The sequence below is a fragment of the Sorex fumeus genome, unplaced genomic scaffold (genome assembly GCF_029834395.1).
Source record: "Sorex fumeus unplaced genomic scaffold, SorFum_2.1 ptg000001l, whole genome shotgun sequence".
Taxonomy (NCBI): domain Eukaryota; kingdom Metazoa; phylum Chordata; class Mammalia; order Eulipotyphla; family Soricidae; genus Sorex; species Sorex fumeus.
The window spans coordinates 2736012-2753552 of record NW_026606058.1 but is presented as its reverse complement, the minus strand read 5'-3'; the positions used below and the strand labels follow the sequence as shown (position 1 = coordinate 2753552).

At 53.7% G+C, this 17541-nt stretch overlaps 2 protein-coding genes across 3 annotated transcripts in view; both read right to left on the bottom strand.

The window, feature by feature from the left end:
* Positions 1–9206, bottom strand: part of TUFT1 (tuftelin 1) — a 70584-nt gene extending 61378 nt beyond the window's left edge. Inside the window, exon 1 of the mRNA XM_056118538.1 lies at positions 9064–9206. Within this exon, the coding sequence (XP_055974513.1) occupies positions 9064–9123 (60 nt within the window). The 5' untranslated portion in view covers positions 9124–9206. The remainder of the gene's footprint in view (positions 1–9063) is intronic.
* A 3177-nt stretch (positions 9207–12383) lies between these two features.
* Positions 12384–17541, bottom strand: part of CGN (cingulin) — a 30097-nt gene continuing 24939 nt past the window's right edge. For both annotated transcript variants that reach the window (XM_056117553.1, XM_056117630.1), the window contains 6 exons: positions 15425–15514; positions 15049–15132; positions 14835–14953; positions 14610–14718; positions 14123–14286; positions 12384–13604 (listed from right to left, as the gene is read on the bottom strand). In XM_056117553.1, coding sequence (XP_055973528.1) covers positions 13463–13604; positions 14123–14286; positions 14610–14718; positions 14835–14953; positions 15049–15132; positions 15425–15514 — 708 coding nt within the window. In that variant the 3' untranslated portion in view covers positions 12384–13462. The remainder of the gene's footprint in view (positions 13605–14122; positions 14287–14609; positions 14719–14834; positions 14954–15048; positions 15133–15424; positions 15515–17541) is intronic.

The window sequence follows — 17541 nt, the reverse complement described above, 5'->3', positions numbered from 1 at the left end:
GACTGACCCTCTTTCCGACGCAACCCTTCTGGGGCCCGGCCACAGGACAGTGAGAAGGCGTCTGCACCGTGTGCGGTCAACCTGGGTCCAATTCCCAGCATTTCACAGGGTCCCGAGTTCCACCAGGAGTGACTGCTGCAGAGTCTGGAATAAACCCTGAGCACTGCCAGATGTGGCCCAAAAATTAAAAATTAAAAATTAAAATGCGACTGGGGCTGGAGCAATAGCACAGCGGGTAGGGCGTTTGCCTTGCACACGGCCAACCCGGGTTCGATTCCCAGCATCCCATACGGTCCCTGAGCACCGCCAGGAGTAACTCCTGAGTGCAGAGCCAGGAGAGACCCCTGTGCATCGCCAGGTGTGACCCAAAAAAGCAAAAAAAAATAAATAAATAAGGTAAAGGTAAAGGCCCTCCCGTTGTTTGTTGATTTGCTCGAGCGGGCCCAGTAACGTCTCCATTGGAGACTTTGTTGTTACTGTGTGTGGCATATCGAATACGGCACAGGGAGCTTGCCAGGCTCTGATATAAGATAAAATAAAATAAAATGCGACTATTCAGGGCCTGGGGAAGTGGCTCAGTGGGCCGGAGCTTCCCTTGCAGAGTCAGGCATGAGCTCAATTGCAGAAACGCGAAACAGCAGCAGCCGCCGAAATGCTGCTACTCCGATCCAAGTCCACTTGGAGGGATTTCTCCTGGACAAAGCTGAAACCGTGTCCATGTAAAACGGTGTCAAGAAAGTGGGGCTGTTCACAGCACCAGCACTCACAACCAAGCAAAAGGAGAAAGAAGCCGAATTCCCAGCAGCGATCCGTGATGAAACAGTATGATATACATGCATACCTACGATGAAATACGACTTCGGTCATGAAAAGAAATGAACTGCTGATTCATGTCACAACACGGACCAACCTCAAAAACATGTGAGTTGAAAGGAGCCAAGCACAAGGGAGATCACGTCATTACATTCACATACAGCAACGAGCACAGGGGCTGGCGGGCCTAGGGCCCTGCCCTGCATGCCGGCACCCCTGCTCACTCCCCAGCGCTGCACGTGGGCACCCCAGCTCTGCCAGGTGTGGCCCAAACCTCACCCCAAATCTGGAATAAGCAAATCTGCAGGAAAAAAAGGAAATAAACTGGCATTTTACTTATTGGTGGGGGTCAGGGAACAAGTGACAACCAAGGGCTAAGATTTCTTTATAGGTTTATGGAATGTCCTAGAACTGTGCTGAGGGGTCTACGACACAGAATATATTAAAAATCACTGAATTGATTACTTTGAATGGGTGCTTTGTAGATGTGAAGTATGTCTCAATAAAACTATTATAAAAAGAAAATGAGGCCCATGGGAAGACTCTGACATGGGGGGGTGAGGTCAGAGAGATGGGGAACATACTTGTCTTGCATTCGGCCAAACCAGGTTTCATCCCTGCCGCTACATACAGAACCCTGAACCCTGTCAGGGTGATTTCCGAGCACAGGACCAGGAATAATCCCTGAGCACCACCAAAACCAAAGATTTTAATATAGCACAGTTTTACTTTTTTTTTTTTTAAAAAAGGGACTCAGGGCTGGAGCAATATAGCACAGTGGGTAGGGTGTTTGCCTTATACACGGCTGGGTTCGATTCCCAGCATCCCATATGGTCCCCCGAGCACTGCCTGGAATGACTCCTCAGTGCATGAGCCAGGAGTAACCCCTGTGCATTGCCAGGTATGGCCCAAAAAGCAAATAAATAAATAAAATTTTTTAAAAAGGGACTCTGGACAGACTTTGTATCAAATTAATTCATTTTCTTTGATCCTAAGTGAAAGACACCTATTCTAGTGTGAAGACACAGGTTTCAACTACGGATGATGACAAAAATTCAAATCTACCCAGAGAGAGGGGGGGAAAAATCTTTGGCTAGGACTGATTAAGATAAAAGAACAAAACAGAGGATGGAAAAAATGCAAATCTTCTCATCCAAGAAGTCTGAGCTTTATAAGATACCACCTCTCACAAGAGGTCGGGAAGGCAGGAGAAGGGGTCCAAAGGGGCCAGCATGACCACCATCTGGGCTGAGCGGGAATCAGCAAGGGTTACCCAGGTACCTTTCTTCAAGGAACAGGTGAACAAACCAATGTCGGAGCCTGAGAGATAGTACAACGGGGAGGGTGGTTGCAGCCAACCAGGGTTTGATCCCCGGCATCCCACAAGGTCCCCCGAGCCTGCCAGGAGTGATCCCTGCATGCGAAGCCAGGAGTAACCCCTGAGCATTGCTGGGTGTGACACCCCCCCCCCCACACACACACAAAAACAAACCAATGGGGCAAACAAACTAATGTGAACAGACAAGAAAGGCAAACCAAACCAGGTACAAACTGGAGTAACCCCTGAGCATTTCCTGGGTGGCCAAAAAAGCAAATAAATGCTAGTATCTGAGCATTTGTTTAAATCTAGTATCAAACTAGATAAATGCTAGTATACTGTGTACGAGGCTTAATGTCGCAAATACGTTATATCTTTCTAAATTTATTTACCAACTTAACCATGGGGAGAGGGGAGAGGATTGGGACCATCCCTGGTTGACTTAGGGGCTTCTCCCAGCTTTGTCTTTGGGGGTCATTCCCAGTGAGTCTTACGGGCCACGCGGTGCTAGGCAGCAGACGCATCCTCCCACATGCAGAGCCTGTACCCAGGCCTTTGGCCTCTCTCCCTGGCCCCAGTAAACACTTCTCTTATGGAAGGGAACTGCAGGGTGGTGGGGGAAGACATGAGGTGCTAGGGATCAAACCCAGGGCCAAGTACAAGCAAAACGCGTGCTCTGACACTTGAGCCACATCCCAACCTGCATTTTCTTATTTTATCCCCAGAACAACCTCGGAAGAATGGTGCGCTATCCTGAATGGCAGGGGATGACACTGACACTGGCGAGAGAAAGTCAACTGACTGAAGGGATCACAGGCAGAGCAAATTTCTAACCTCTGATTACAGTCCACTGTGTCAGATTTCCAGAATCAAGTTCTTACCACATTTTTAACAGAAATCCGAGTTTAGCTAAAAACTAGCATGTAGGGGGCTGGAGCAATAGCACAGCGGGTAGGGCGTTTGCCTTGCACGCGACTGACCCTGGTTCGATTCCCAGCATCCCGTATGGTCCCCTGAGCACTGCCAGGGGTGATTCCTGAGTGCAGAGCCAGGAGTAACCCCTGTGCGTCCCCAGGTGTGACCCAAAAAGCAAAAAAAAAAACCTAGCATGTAGGAGCCAGCAAGATAGTACAGGGGTTGAGGCGACTGTGTCTAGTTGATTCCCCAGCACCCCGTAGGGTGCCCTAAGCACTGCCAGGAATGAACCCTGAATACAGAACCAGCAATTTCCCCTGAGCACTGCTGAATGGGACCAAGCCTCTCCCACCAAAACACTGTCGTGTAATTACATGGCAAGGCTGGAAGCAGGGAAAGGAAGTATGGAAGGGCTGGGTGGGCATATAAACCTTCCTGTAATTCCTGTAGCAGGAATAGCTAGAAAAGATCACAAGACTGACAATTAGCATGTCACTTAGAAACCTGGTGACAAACGCCAGGCAAAAGCAGTGAGAGGGGCTGGAGCAATAGCACAGTGGGTAGGGCATTTGCCTTTCACAAGGCCAACCAGGGTTCGATCGACCAGACCAACCAGGGTTCGATCGATCGCCATCATCCCATATGGTCCCCCAGCACAGCTAGGAGTAATTCCTGAGTACTGAGCCAGGATGTGACCCCAAAAAGCCAAAAAAAGCAGTAAGAGCTGGAACCGGCTGCTTGGATGGAGCAGGTAATAACTTATGGTACTCAGACCCAGAGGTGCAGGGGACCACCAGGATCATGCCCCCAGGGCAGGGGTGGGATGCACTGCTAGGGATAAAACTCAAACTCTTGGCACTGTCCCCAGCCCTAGGTCTCTGTCCAGACGTGCCTCTATAGTCTTTAGATTTAAATTTTTGTTTGTTTGCTCATTTTGTTTTGGGGCCACACCTGTGATGCTCAGGGCTTACTCCTGACTCTGTGCTCAGGGATCACAGCTGGAGGGGCTTAGGGGACCATAAGCGATGCTGAGAACTGAACCTGGGTCAGTTGTATATAAGGCGGGTGTACTGATCCACTGTACTCTTCGTATAGAACAGAGAATATCACTTGACCACTTGATCACTTGACACCCCGATAATCATCGATCTGCTTGAGCGGCTGCCAGTAACGTCTCCATTCGTCCCTGCCGTGTGCTAGCGTAGCCCAATGGTGTCTGCTCGTTCTAGGAACACGAAGAGCCTCAAACCGATCATTCAGGGTCTTGACGAAGAAGTCTGACCATCTCGTAGGTTGGGCAGCCACACGATCTTTTGACGTCTCATGGAATCCAGCCGGTAATGGCTCTAGTCCAGCGGTCATCTCCAAATCTCATTACGTGGCCAGCCCATCTGATTTTCAATGCCTTGGCAAACGAGACAGCGCCCCTGATTCTTGACGGCTGACGGAGGTCAGAACTCCGGATTCTTTCTCTCATTTGGGTGAAGTGTGATACTCTAAGCATAGCTCTTTCGATGCCCCTTTGGGAGACCCGAATAGCATTCTCATCCTGTTTTTGTAGGGCCCAGGTCTCTGAGGCGTATGTTAATACAGAGAATATAGTATCTCTTAAAGGTTTTATGAAAGCCTCCTGCTTTTTTTTTTTCTTTTTGGGTCACACCTGGCGATGCACAGGAGTTACTCTTGGCTCTGCACTCAGGAATTACTCCTGGTGGTGCTCAGGGGACCATATGGGATGCTGGGAATCGAACCTGGGTTGGCCGCATGCAAGGCAAATGCCCTACCCATTGTGCTATCTCTCCAGCCTCTCCTGCATTTTTTGGTTTTGGTGGTTATTTTTCTTTTTCCTTGAGATGCCATGACTTACATTACTTCTGCTTTTGTAAATAAATAAAAATATGGGCAAGGAAGACGGCTCTAAGGGGTGCACACTTGCTTTGCATGCAGATGCCCAAAATTTAATCCCTGGCACTAAATGGTCCCTAAGCCAACAAAACAACAACAACAAAAATAATTGAAAGAAAAAAGAAAAAAAAATGGGTCAGAATTGCTTGCACATGGCTGACCAAGGTTCAATTCCCAGCACCTCATATGGTCCCCTGAGCCCCACTATGAATGATGCTTCAGCACCACCAGCTGTGGCCCAAAAGACAAAGAAAAAAACGAAAAATGAGAGATCACTGAAACCTAAAGTCTAATGTAGGGAAGGTGGCTGGAAAACCTGTGGATTCGCTTTGCAGAATCTCCATCCTTCATTGGGTCATCAGATGTGGCAAGCAGGCAGGAATCTCGGACCAAGAGCTGGGGCCCAACTCACCCAGAAGGCAAACTGCAGTAGCTGGTTCCACACACCCAGGGCCTGGACCATTGGTTTGGACTTCCCAAGCTTTGCCTTAAGTTCTGGCAGCTGACCATTTCCTTCTAATAGATTCTTCTAGGGCCAAGGAGAGCAGGTAGGGTGCTGTCTCACATGCAGCCAACCTGGGTTCAATCCCCGGCATCCCACATAGCCCCCACAAAACTGCAAGGAGAGATTCCTGAGTGTAGAGCTAGGAGTGACCCCTGAGCATTGCCAGGTGTGCCTTCCCCTCAAAATTTTTTTCTTCTATACTTAAGTTTCCAGGCAATCCCCAGAACCAAGATTCAGAGACTATAAAACCCAGCTCCTGGAAGCGCGTGGCCGCATTTGCGGCCGCGCAATATCTTATCATCTCATTTCTACATTAGACAAACTGGCAGGCTAGCGAATGTAACCTGCTCACATGGCTGAGTCTGGCAAACTCCCCATGGCGTACCCAATATGCCAAATACCAGTAACAATGAAGGGTCTCATTCTCCTAACTCTGAAAGAGCCTTGAATATGGCACTTTAAAAAAAAAAATCTCAGGGCTAGGATGAAGGAGACGTTACTAGGGCCTGCTCGAGGCAATCAAAGAATAACAGGATGGTTGTGACTGTGATTGTGATATACTTAAGTTAGTTAGAGTTACTCTCTGTTGCTTAGAACTAAAGGAACCAAATGGGGTTGTCTAATCAAAGTATTTCAGATTTATCTGTGCTTTTATTTGCCACTATAACTTACTACAGTGGCTTACAATTATTTTTTTTACTTGAAAAACATTTTACAGCATGATACTATGAACATATATACAACTATAAAAGACAAATATATTCCTTATATTTATATAAATATTTACTCACATATTTTATAATTATAACTACAATAGATATGGTAGATAAATATATTACAGTAACTAAAATCTACTTTAACAGGAGCGATAGCACAGCGGTAGGGCGTTTGCCTTGCGCACAGCCAGCCCTGACGAGCCGAGTTTGATTCCTCTGCCCCTCTTGGAGAGCCCGGCAAGCTACCGAGAGAGTATCTCGCCCCCACGGCAAACACAGTAACAAGTCTTAAAATGGAGACATTACTGGACCTGCTTGAGCAAACTGATGAACAACGGGAGGACAGTGTTTGTTTTTTGTTTGTTTGCTTTTTGGGTCACACCCAGCGATGCACAGGAGTTACTCCTGGCTGTGCACTCAGGAATTACTCCTGGCTTTGCTCAGGGGTCCATATGGGATGCTGGGGATTGAACCCGGGTCGGCTGCATGCAAGGCAAACACCCTGCCCGCTGTGCTATCGCTCTAGTGACCCAAACTAAGAGTTTTAGTCCTACTTGGCACTTTAAGAGTAGTTTTCAGTGTATAACGAAATCCAGAAGGTATGATTTCCAAACACTTGTCATTCCCACTCATCATTTTCCCCCACAATCAACATCATTTACCAGAACCATACATTATTTTTTACCAAGGATAAAACTATATTAAGACACCATAATCACCCAAAGTCCAAAGGGTTCAACTCAACAAAGTAAAGAGGGTATACATTCTATTGTTTGGATAAAAACATAGGAATACATATCAGCAAATTATTTTCACTGATTCCTCCAAATCGTCCATGCTCTACGTACCTCACCATTACCCCAAAATCTTGGCGACCATTGACCTTTTTATTGTTTTCATGGTTTTGCCATTTTCAGAATGTCATATGCTAAGAATACCTTTTGGGGTCACACTCAGCAATGCTCAGGCTCTATGCTTGGGGGTAGGTTATTGGGGACCAAACCAGGGCAACCCATATGCAAATCATGAGCTCAACCAACCAAGAATTCTATCTGGCCTGAGAATTTTGTTTGTTGGCTTGTTTGTGGGCCAAATCCGCAGTGCTCAGAGATCATTCCTGGCTCTGTGCTCAGGGATCACTCCTGGCAGGGATTGGGGACCTGGTCGGGATGGGTTGTCAGGAACTGAATCTGGGTCAGCTGTGTGCAAGGCAAACATGACACCCATTGAACTACCTCACCAGTCAAGAAATTTTTTTTTTTAAGTGCTGGTTCTAACCCACTAATTTGATTTCAGATCCACTGGTGGCGCTCACCTCTGAAGGTCCAAGAAAGACTGGCCACCAGTTCCTGCTGTACCTGCCTTTAAGAATAAAAACAACCCAGTCTGCATTAGCTCTATCTCAGGCGGTGTCAATCCTGAGGCTCAGAGCTAAGGAGATGAGAAATGGTGGGCGGGCAGGCACTACCAGCGACTCACTTTCCACGGACACTCGGCACTCCCTCAATGATGCAGAATATCTGACAGGTTCCTGGGGACAGTCCAGAGCCATAAACTTTACCTGGGCTGGCTCAGAGGAGAGGAATCCAGGACAAAGCGTTCTCCTGACTGGCTGATTATTTTTTCCTCCCCCTACGTAAGAGTGCAGGAAGTAAAAAAGGAATTTCTGTCTACCTGTTGTTCTAGAGGTTTTTGGTAAGCTTCAAACTGATCTACGGCCAGACTGAGTTCCGTGCTCACCATCTGCCTGCCAGATCTCCCTGTTCCACCAGACAAGCAGTTAAAGAGGCTGTTGGTTTATTTTCCTTGGTCTTCAGACGTTCCTGAATGAGCACAGCAGCTCCAACAGCCCTGCCTTTCTTTCCTCATACCCTTCCTCTGCCTCAACCATTCCAATACAGTGAGCAAGAAGCCGGGGCAGGACTTGGGGCTGACACCACTGACAGGGGCTGAATTTCTTCGATCCTTCCCGAATAGCCCTGTGGGAGGGACCAGGAGGTACTGGGGCTCTGGGAGAGAGAGAGAGAGGGGTGTAGCAAGCCCATACAGTGATGGTTCAAAGGACTGGAGTGCTTTGCCTAAGGAAGTCTCAAGTTCCAACAAGCACATCTCTGGTCCCCCAGCCCTGCGGGATGTGCCCAAAACCACCTCCTCCCACCCAAAAGAAAGAAAGAAAAGAAAAGAGGGCCTGAGAAACCGTGCAGAGGTCAAGGTACTTGCCTGCTAGGCGTCGGCCACAACAGATTCGAATCCCAGCACTGCATAACCCCCCACCCCACGTGCGGCCAAGTCTGGCACGGCCCCAACTGGCCCCAGAAAACCCGCTGGGGGAAACCAGGAGCCGAGACCCGGGCGCACGCGGTGGAAGGGGCGCGGGGGATCAGTGGCCGGGCGTAGGGAGCGGGTGGAGAGGGACACGGGGACACGGGGACACGGGGACACGGGGACACGGGGACACGGGTCCCCGGCACCGCACACGCCCCACGCAGCGCGGCCCCCGCGGGGGTCTCCCGGCCCAGCGGCGACCCCGGGGGAGCCTCCGGGGCCGGAGCGGGAGCCGGGAGCGACGGGCGCGGGAGAGGGACGGCGACCCCGAGCCGGGCGACCCCCTGCAGACACGGCCAGCCTGGAGGTCGCGCCGCCCCCCGTCCCGGGACGGGGCACGACCTCGCTCTCTCGCCCCCGACGTCCTCTGGTCCGCGCAGGGCTCGGCGAGCCTGTCCCGGGGCTCCCGCGGTGGCCGCCGAGTCCAGCGCCCTCCAGGGGGCAGGCGCGGCCGCGCGAGCTCGAGCCTCGCCGCCCGGGACTCGGGCTCCGGCGCGGGCCCGGCCCGGCCCGGGTCAGCGAGCTCGGACACCCGGCGCGCACGGGGGGCGGCCGCCTGTCCTTACCGCGATCTGCCCCTCCGGGGGCACGTCCGCCGGGGCGCCCCAGTCCCGCGTCCCGTTCATCGCTCGGCGGGGCCGGAGCTCCGGCGGCGTCCACTCGGCGTCCAGCGCTCCGACTGCAGGTACAGCGGGTCCGGATCGGCTCGGGCTGGGCGCGCGCACCAGGACCGCCCCCGGCGGGGCCGCGTCGGGGCGGGGCCTGCGCGGGCCCCGCCCCGGGCCCCGCCAATGAGAGCGCAGAGCGAGCGAGGGGCGGGGTCTGATCGGGACACGCCCCGGGCCCCGCCAACGAGGGCGCAGAGCGAGAGAGGGGCGTGGTCTGCGCGGGACACGCCCCGGGCTACGCCAACGAGAGCGCAGAGCGAGCGAGGGGCGTGGTCTGCGCGGGACACGCCCCAAGCTCCGCCAACGAGGACGCAGAGCGAGCGAGGGGCGTGGTTTACGCGGGACACGCCCCGGGCTCCGCCAACGAGAGCGCAGAGCGAGCGAGGGGCGTGGTCTGCGCGGGACACGCCCCGGGCCCCGCCAACGAGAGCGCAGAGCGAGCGAGGGGCGTGGTCTGCGCGGGACACGCCCCGGGCCCCGCCAACGAGAGCGCAGAGCGTGCGAGGGGCGTGGTCTGTGCGGGACACGCCCCGGGCCCCGCCAACGAGAGCGCAGAGCGAGCGAGGGGCGTGGTCTTATCGGGACACGCCCCGAGCTCCGCCAATGAGAGCGCAGAGCGAGCGAGGGGCGGGGCCGGCCGGAGGACTGCGGAACTCTCCTGGTTCGGGCGGGGCTCGGAGCTACCTGGGCAGCTTCCATCCTTCCAGCTTCAAAACCTGTGCTGGGCGCCCCCCCACCCCGACCCCCGGCAAGATCGTACAGGTATCGCTGTCCTTGCTTGCTAATACCCCGGCTGCAACCCGGCAGATATCCAGGTAGCTTTATTATGTGCATACGGCCCTCCTATGCACCACCCGGATGCTAGACGTAGTTTGCAGCAACGGAAAAGTCTCCTAGGCGTCCCAAAGCGATAGGACAGCGGGGAGGGCATTTGTCCTGCACGCGGCCTGTCCGGGTTCAATCACTGGCATCCCATATGGTCCCCCACCCCCGCACCCCAGGCTGCCAAGGAGTGATCCCAGAGCGCAGAGCCAGGAGTAAATCCTGAAGGCGGGGCGGCGGTGGGGAAACTGGGGGCATTGGTGGTGGGGTGGATATTGGAACATTGTATAACTGAAGCCCATCATGAACAATTTTGTAACTGTATCTCACGGTGATTCAATGAAAAGGGGGGAGGAGAGCAAAACACTACCCTACATTCTCTCACTCTATATATATACACATATATATGTATATATATGTGTATATATGTGTGTGTGTGTGTGTGTGTGTGTGTGTGTGTGTGTGTACCCTCCTGTAAGTTTAGAGAAGCTGAGCAAACTTTCCTTCACCTTACAAAAGCAGCCACTAAAGGCCAGCTCACTCAGACTGGCTTAAGCCAGTCTGGTAGGTGCTTTTCCCAGCAGGAGGCCCCGGCCCAGCTAGGCACCCGGTGGAGCCTGTTTGCTGAAGCAGGTGTAACCAGGCTGCCCTTATACGGCTGGGAGAGGCTGGACGTTTTGCCTTAAAAGGAATCTGTGCTCTGTACTCCTGAGAAAGGGTTAGCAGTCACTTCTCCAGAGGTGTGTTCCCTAAGCTCTGGTAAGCATTTGAGGGCTTAGCATTTGAAGGCCTAGAAGACAAAGCGCCAGGCAGCTAAGACTCTGGGTGTTTAATTGCTCTCTGCAGGGCTCTGTCCCACTGGGGAGAGATGGCACAGAGGCTGTCAGGATGCCTGACCCCCTCTGGAGTGCAGTGAACCCCTTCTCAGGACAGGGCCACGTGGTCGCAAATGGTCAGCACTGCCCATCTCCAAGGATTCCCGTGTCCTGTGCTTGGAAGTTCTCATGAATGCTGGAATACCCCCCAAGAGACTGAACAGAAATTTATCCTGTCTCCCCAAATCCTCCAAGAAAGCATGTCACTGCCCAGCCAGCTGTCCAGGAGGGATGGAGTGCCTTTAAGCTTCCCCGCTGCCTAAGTGCCATCTGGTTCTGTCAAGGGCTTTTAAAGGAGAAAGAAACCCAGTTTCGAGAGGCAGGAAGTTAGTACGGCAAGCAGGGTGCTTGCCTTGCACGTGGCTGACCTGGGTTCAACCCCCCGCATCCCAGATGGATTCCCAAGCCCCACAAGGAGTGATCCCTGAGCATGGAGCAAGGAGTAAGCACCCCCCACCCAAATAAAAAAACAAACAAAAATAACTGTAGCACTGTAACACTGTTGTCCTGTTGTTCATCGATTTGCTCGAGAGGGCACCAGTAACGTCTCACAGCAAATTGTGAGACTTGTTACTGTTTTTGGCCTATCAAATACATCACGGGGAGCTTGCCAGGCTCTGCCGTGCGGGCGAGATACTCTCGGTAGCATGCCGGGCTCTCCGAGAGGGGCAGAAGAAAAACAAAAATAAGGGGGAAAAAAAAAAAACAGCTTCAGCCTCTAAGTTGTACAGTTCAAGTGACTTTTTCAAACAACTTGTGCCCCCACATAAGTCAGGGCTTGAGACAGAATACAGGGGTTGGGGCACTTGCCTTGCACATGACCTGCACTGGGACCACCAGCGTTGACCTTGACCAACCCTCCTCCTCCCCATTTTATTACTGTTGTTATTATTGGCTGCACGTTGCAGTGCTCAGAGCTTTCGCCTGGTCCTGAGGAGCTCAGTGACCATATAGGGGTGCTGGGGGTCGATCCCAAGCTGGCCATGTGCAAGAATTGTACTTGCTCTTGCTGTACTTGTGCCCAGCCTCAATTTGCAGCACAAGGCAAGGACCTTACTCACTGTACTCACTGCCCTACCCCCACCCCACCCCCACCCCCGCCATATTTTTTAGTTTGGGGGCCACACCCAGCAATGCTTGGGGTTACTCCTGCCGTTTCAGTAATCACTCCTGGCAGTGCTTGAGGGACCCTATGGGGTGCTGGGGATCGAACCCAGGTCAGCCACGTGCAGGACAAATACACTCCCTGCTGTTTTATCTCTCCAGCCCCCAATTTTTTTTTTTTTTTTTTTTTTTGCTTTTGGGTCACACCCGGCAATGCACAGGGGTTACTCCTGGCTCTGCACTCAGGAGTTACTCCTAGCAGTGCTCAGGGGACCATATGGGATGCTGGGAATCGAACCCGGGTCGGCCGCGTGCAAGGCAAACGCCCTCCCCGCTGTGCTATCTCTCCAGCCCCCCCCCCCCAATTATTTTTTTAAGGCCAGGAAAAAGGATGAGACAACAGCTCAAGGATTGCAGTATAGACATAGAGTTTTAATATTTAATTTAAATAAAATCAATGCTGGATTGGGAGAAATTTGAAAAATAAAAGCTTTGCTATTAAATCATGAAGTTACAAGTCATTGGTGCAAACCGCCGTTTTCCCCTCCTCCAGATGCCTTCCAGAGCTTCCTCTGGAACTGAGGTGAGTCTCCTTACGTCCTCCCCACCATGGCTGGGCCCCTTCAAAACTAGAAAGAGGGACAGACTCTCTGCGGCTTCTCATTTCTACCACGGAGCCAATCCGAGGACCAAATCTTTGGCCAGAGATGCTGAGGGCCCACTGGCTCCTTGCCGCCCTGGTTTGGACAGCCACAAGGCAGAGAGCAGAGATGAGAACTGTCACTTTGCAGACATGGGCTTCCTGAGGGCCACTGTCTCCTAGAAACCTCCAGTTTTCGCAGAGGCAAAGGAGAAGGGTGGGAACCCTTCTCGAACCCAGGTCTGAACACCTTCTCACAGCTCTCCCAGGCGGGGGAGAAGGCTGTTCCCCAGAGAGGTATGAATGCAGGTGGAAACAGAAGCAGCCCATCTCCTCGCCTCACCTAAGGCACGGAAGGGAAAGAAGGCGGCCGGAATGGTGGGGAGGGAAGGGTGGCAGAAAGGGTCCCTTGGAGCCCCTGGTTCAGAGAAAAAGAAAAAAAAAGAGTGAAGGCAGGTGGGGACCCCGGGGTTGCCCTAACTGCCAAGTAGTGCATTCAAGAAGTGTGCAGAGCCATGCCAGCGTGCCACGACCCGTCCCCCTTTCCCTCACCTTGCCCCAGAGTGGAAAGGAAATGGGTCTTGGGTTCTAGGGAGCAGAAGCACATCAGGTATTTCCCTGAGCCTGAGGGTTAAGGGCTAAAGAAATGAGGCTTTCTATCCAGGCCTTCTCGGCCCGTCCCAGAAGAGTTCATGATCCCACGAAGGACTCGGCAGGCCTGACACTCCACATGATCAGTGGAAGGAGGACAGCAGCGTGACACTGGGCAGATGCGTTGAAGCGCCCAGCTCACATCCCTCCCTGTCTCGGGCTGAAGAGTGGGGTCCCCCAAAGGAACTGGGGAGCTGAGCCGGGGCTAACAGGAGCTGGTCTGCAGGCCGCTCTCCGTGAGCAAGGACGCGATGGAGTTTGGGTTGTAGACTCCGTCAAACTCCTCATCTGAGCTCAGCCCTTCGTGCTGGAGGCTGGACTCGGCAGTGGACCGGGCAGCTTTGCGCCTGAGTCAGAGTGAGATATTGGTCAGGGAGGGAGAAACTGAGGCAGGCCCCCTTCTCCGGCTATGGAAACAAATGCCCCACTCTCCCAAGGCCCAAAGCTACTCACTAGATCCCTTAATAGGCAGAGATTAGAAGACCAGAGAAACAATACAGTGGGGTGCAATGGTTGCCGTGATCCCCAGCACTATAGAGGGTCCCCCGAACCCAGCCAGGAACGATTCCTGAGCACAGAGCCAGGAGTAAGCCCTGAACACCGCCAGGGATGGCCCCATAACCAAACCAATCTACCGGAGATTTGGACTGAGGCCCTGTGGATCAGCCTGGGCTGCAGCAAGAGTGTGGGGAGGGCGCACACCCTCTCCACAGCTGGTCGGGCTCCGTCCCCAGCACCCCGTATGGTCCTCTGAGCACTGCCAGGAGTGATCCCTGAGCACTTTGGGGAGTGACCCCACCAAAAAAAAAAGCTTAGCAAGCTGGCTTCCACACCACGGCATGAGAAGTCCCTGTCATCCCCTCACCAGGAGTCCTTCTCCAGGGCTCTGATCCGGGCCTGGAGCTGCTCGTTGGCTTCATGCTGTTCCTCCAGCTCCCGCTGGGCCTTCTTCCTCAGGCTGTCCAGACGCTCAATTTCCTCTTCGGCTTCGTCCACCTGCCGCTTCAAAGCCTTCACCCTCAGGCTTAGCTGGCAAGAGTCAGGAAAACGCAAAACTGAACCGAAAAGGCATCAGTCGCTCATGTGGCCGTTCTGGGCAGAATCACTGGCCGAGAGAAGTGCTGTGGGCACGGGCGAGCTGCCAGCCCGCAGGGGCCGTCTATCAAGTGAGTGAACACACGGAACCCGCTTCGAGAAGCCAAACTATGCATTACGGTGGCTGTTCTCATTGGGGTCTGCCAGTCACCTCTGCCCTCCGGCCGAGTGCAGACGACTGAAGTCATGGGGCTGCCCGTGGCTTCCAGGCAAACTGTAAGTGCATCTTTGTGGCGTGGCCCCGGGGTCAGCCATACCTGGTCCTTCTGGTCGTTGACGTGCTGCCGTTCGTCGTCGATCTGGATGGACAGTTCTTTCACTCTGCGCTCCAGCTTGCGGTTGGTGGACTGCAGCACCGTCTTCTCCCTGCAATGCGGGCTGTGGCGGTGGCCTGGACTCTCTGTCCCAGCCTCCTCTGCTCTCTGCTCCCCTGCGAGGTCAGTCCAGGAGGGCGGGCTGGGCACGAGGGACTGCCCGGGTACCTGTCCTCTGCTTGCAGCCGCTCCTGCAGCTCCCGATTCTGGGACTCCAGCTGCGAGAGGCTGGCGCTGGGCTTCTGGAAGCCTTCCGAGCTGGCCAAGCGCCCCTTCAAGTCCTTGTTCTGCCAAGAATGGGGGGCCCTGGTGGTCAGTCCCGAGGGAGGGGTGGCATGCAGACCCCACTCCCGGGGGCCGCCCCCTACACCCTGTCAGATACCTGTCTCTCCAGAGAGATCTTGTCACACTCCAAGTCCTGCCGCGCGGACCTCTCCTGCATGAGCTCAGTGCGCAGCTGGTCGACCTGGGTAGAGGGACAAAAGGAAATGGACTTGGGAGGACCAAAGATGAACCCCCGAACTGAACCCACGGAGGGTCTCGGTCCCCCAAGTCCCAGGGGGCGGCTAAGAGAGCACGGCCTCTGCGGCCTCGGACCCAGCGTTCCTGCCACTCACTGTCCACTCCCCATCTGACCAGAGGGCACCTCAAGCAGAGCCGCCCGCAGGTCCTGGAGGCAGAACTCCTGGTTGAGGCCAGCGCTGGGGGCGGCGGGGGGTGGACACGACAGGCGAGGGGGTGCCGGCGGGAGGGGCTACCTGGTCCCGGCTGCGGTTGATCCGATCGGTCAGCAGCTCCACTGTGTTCCGCTCCTCGTCGAGCTCCACTTCCAGCCGGGACACCTTTTCCTGCAGCAGTGGGTCAGCAGGTCAGCTCTGCCCCAAGCTGGGCTGCCCAGCTCGGGGCAGGCACCTCTCCTCCAGCTCACGTCCAGGGAAGCTGTCAGTCTGGCGCCCCCTGCTGGCCAGGGCACGGTGACCAACCGAGGCCAGCAGCACTCCACGCCTCTGAAGGATGCTGAACCCCAGAATCTGGTCCTCACCCAGGCAGCCCCAGAAACCCAAGGGCTGAGCCATGGCTGAGAGGAGAGAGCCCAAGCCTGAAGCATCCGGCAGACTGGGGGCATCATAGAGCCCACCCACAGAGTCTGGGTGGGCTCGGGCCAAGCTGCCTCTCAGCTCAGAAACCACACCCAGCATGGCCAGCAGGCCCGCGCCAGACGCATCACTTTCCTGCATCTCCGTTTTCCTTTTCTGGAAATGGGGAAAAGCAAGATGACCGGCTGCACAACCGTATCCTGAGTCTCTGGCCCAGCGCACCATCAACACGTTTGCAGCTGCCGCTGTTACTGGTGTGTTGATGTGAAAGCCCGAAGAGAGCAAACTGAAGCTCACTGCTCAAGAAGCCTGGGCCGGAGAGACAGCACAGTGGGTACCTTGCACACAGCTGACCCACGTGTGTTGCCTTGCACACAGCTGACCTGCGTTCACTCTCCAGCATCCCACATGGTTCCCCGAACACCACCAGCAATAACTCCTGAGCACTGGGCCAGGAGTAACTCCGAGCATTTGCGGGCATGGTCCAAAAACAAAAAAAAAAGTGATAGCACAGTGGGTAGGGCACGCAGCTTGCCTTGGGTTCGATCTCCAGCATCCCAGATGGTCTCCCAAGCACCGCCAGGAGTGATTCCTGAGTGCGGAGCCAGGAGTAACCCCTGAGCATCGCTGGGTGTGACCCAAAAAGCAAAAAAAGAAAAGAAAAAGTGGGTGCGGTGCCACCAGCAGGTCAACCTGTACTTGCAGGGAGAGTGCATCAGCAGCCTGATGGTGCCTTCAGGCTTCCTGACACCCAAAATTGCTGCTGTGCCTCTGGCCGGGACCCCAATAACTCGGGACCAAGTTTCCCAAGAAATTAAAGAGCCAAAAGTTAGGTATGTGGTTACACGAACAAGGTTCCGGTATGTGGCTTTCAGGACTAAGTCTCAGACCGGCTCCCAGCCCGCCCCTGATGCTGAAAATCATGCCTGCATCCCACCCCCGGTGCCATTTTGGTACACCAACAGCCCGGGCCCAGAAATTCCCAGTTGAATCCCAAGACGGAATAGCTCCCTACAGAGATATCTCTGGAACCCACCCATTTATGATCTTAGAATTTCAGAAGCGTGCAGCAGCCACATAAGCGGCCGCATGATCTTTCAAAATATGCAAAATGAGCATAAATGAAAATAAATGATCGAGCTTCTCCCTTGGAAGACAGGCTTGAATGGTGGTGGGGAAATTCGAGCAAAATATAATGCCTCCCCCCATAGGGCTGGAGCAATAGCACCGTGCATAGGGCGTTTTCCTTGTACGCGGCCAACCCGGGTTCGATTCCCAGCATCCCAGATGGTCCCCCGAGCACCGCCAGGAGTAATTCCTGAGTGCATGAGCCAGGAGGAACCCCTGAGCATCGTCAGGGGTGACCCAAAAAGCAAAAACAAACAACAAAAAAAACCATAATGCCCCAAAATAGAGAGAATATCTGAGCAATTGTCTGCCATCGAGGCAGGATGAGGACTGGGATGGAGGGGAGGTATATAATGGGAACATTGGTGGTGGAAAGTTTGCACTGGTGGAGGGATGGGTGTTCAATAGTTGTATGGCTGAATCTCAAACAGGAAAGCTTGTAACTGTATTTCACAGTGGTTCAATAAAAAATTTTTTAAAAAAAAGTTCAGTATGTGGGAACCAGGCCACAAACCACCTCCGACTCAGCTATGTAAGCTCATTCATCAGCCTTGCTTCAGAGACCCAGAAATAAATCTTGAAAGAGATCAAAAGCCGCAGTTCATCTTGGACCCCCACAGGGCTGAACAGACCAGAGTAAACTGGAGGGG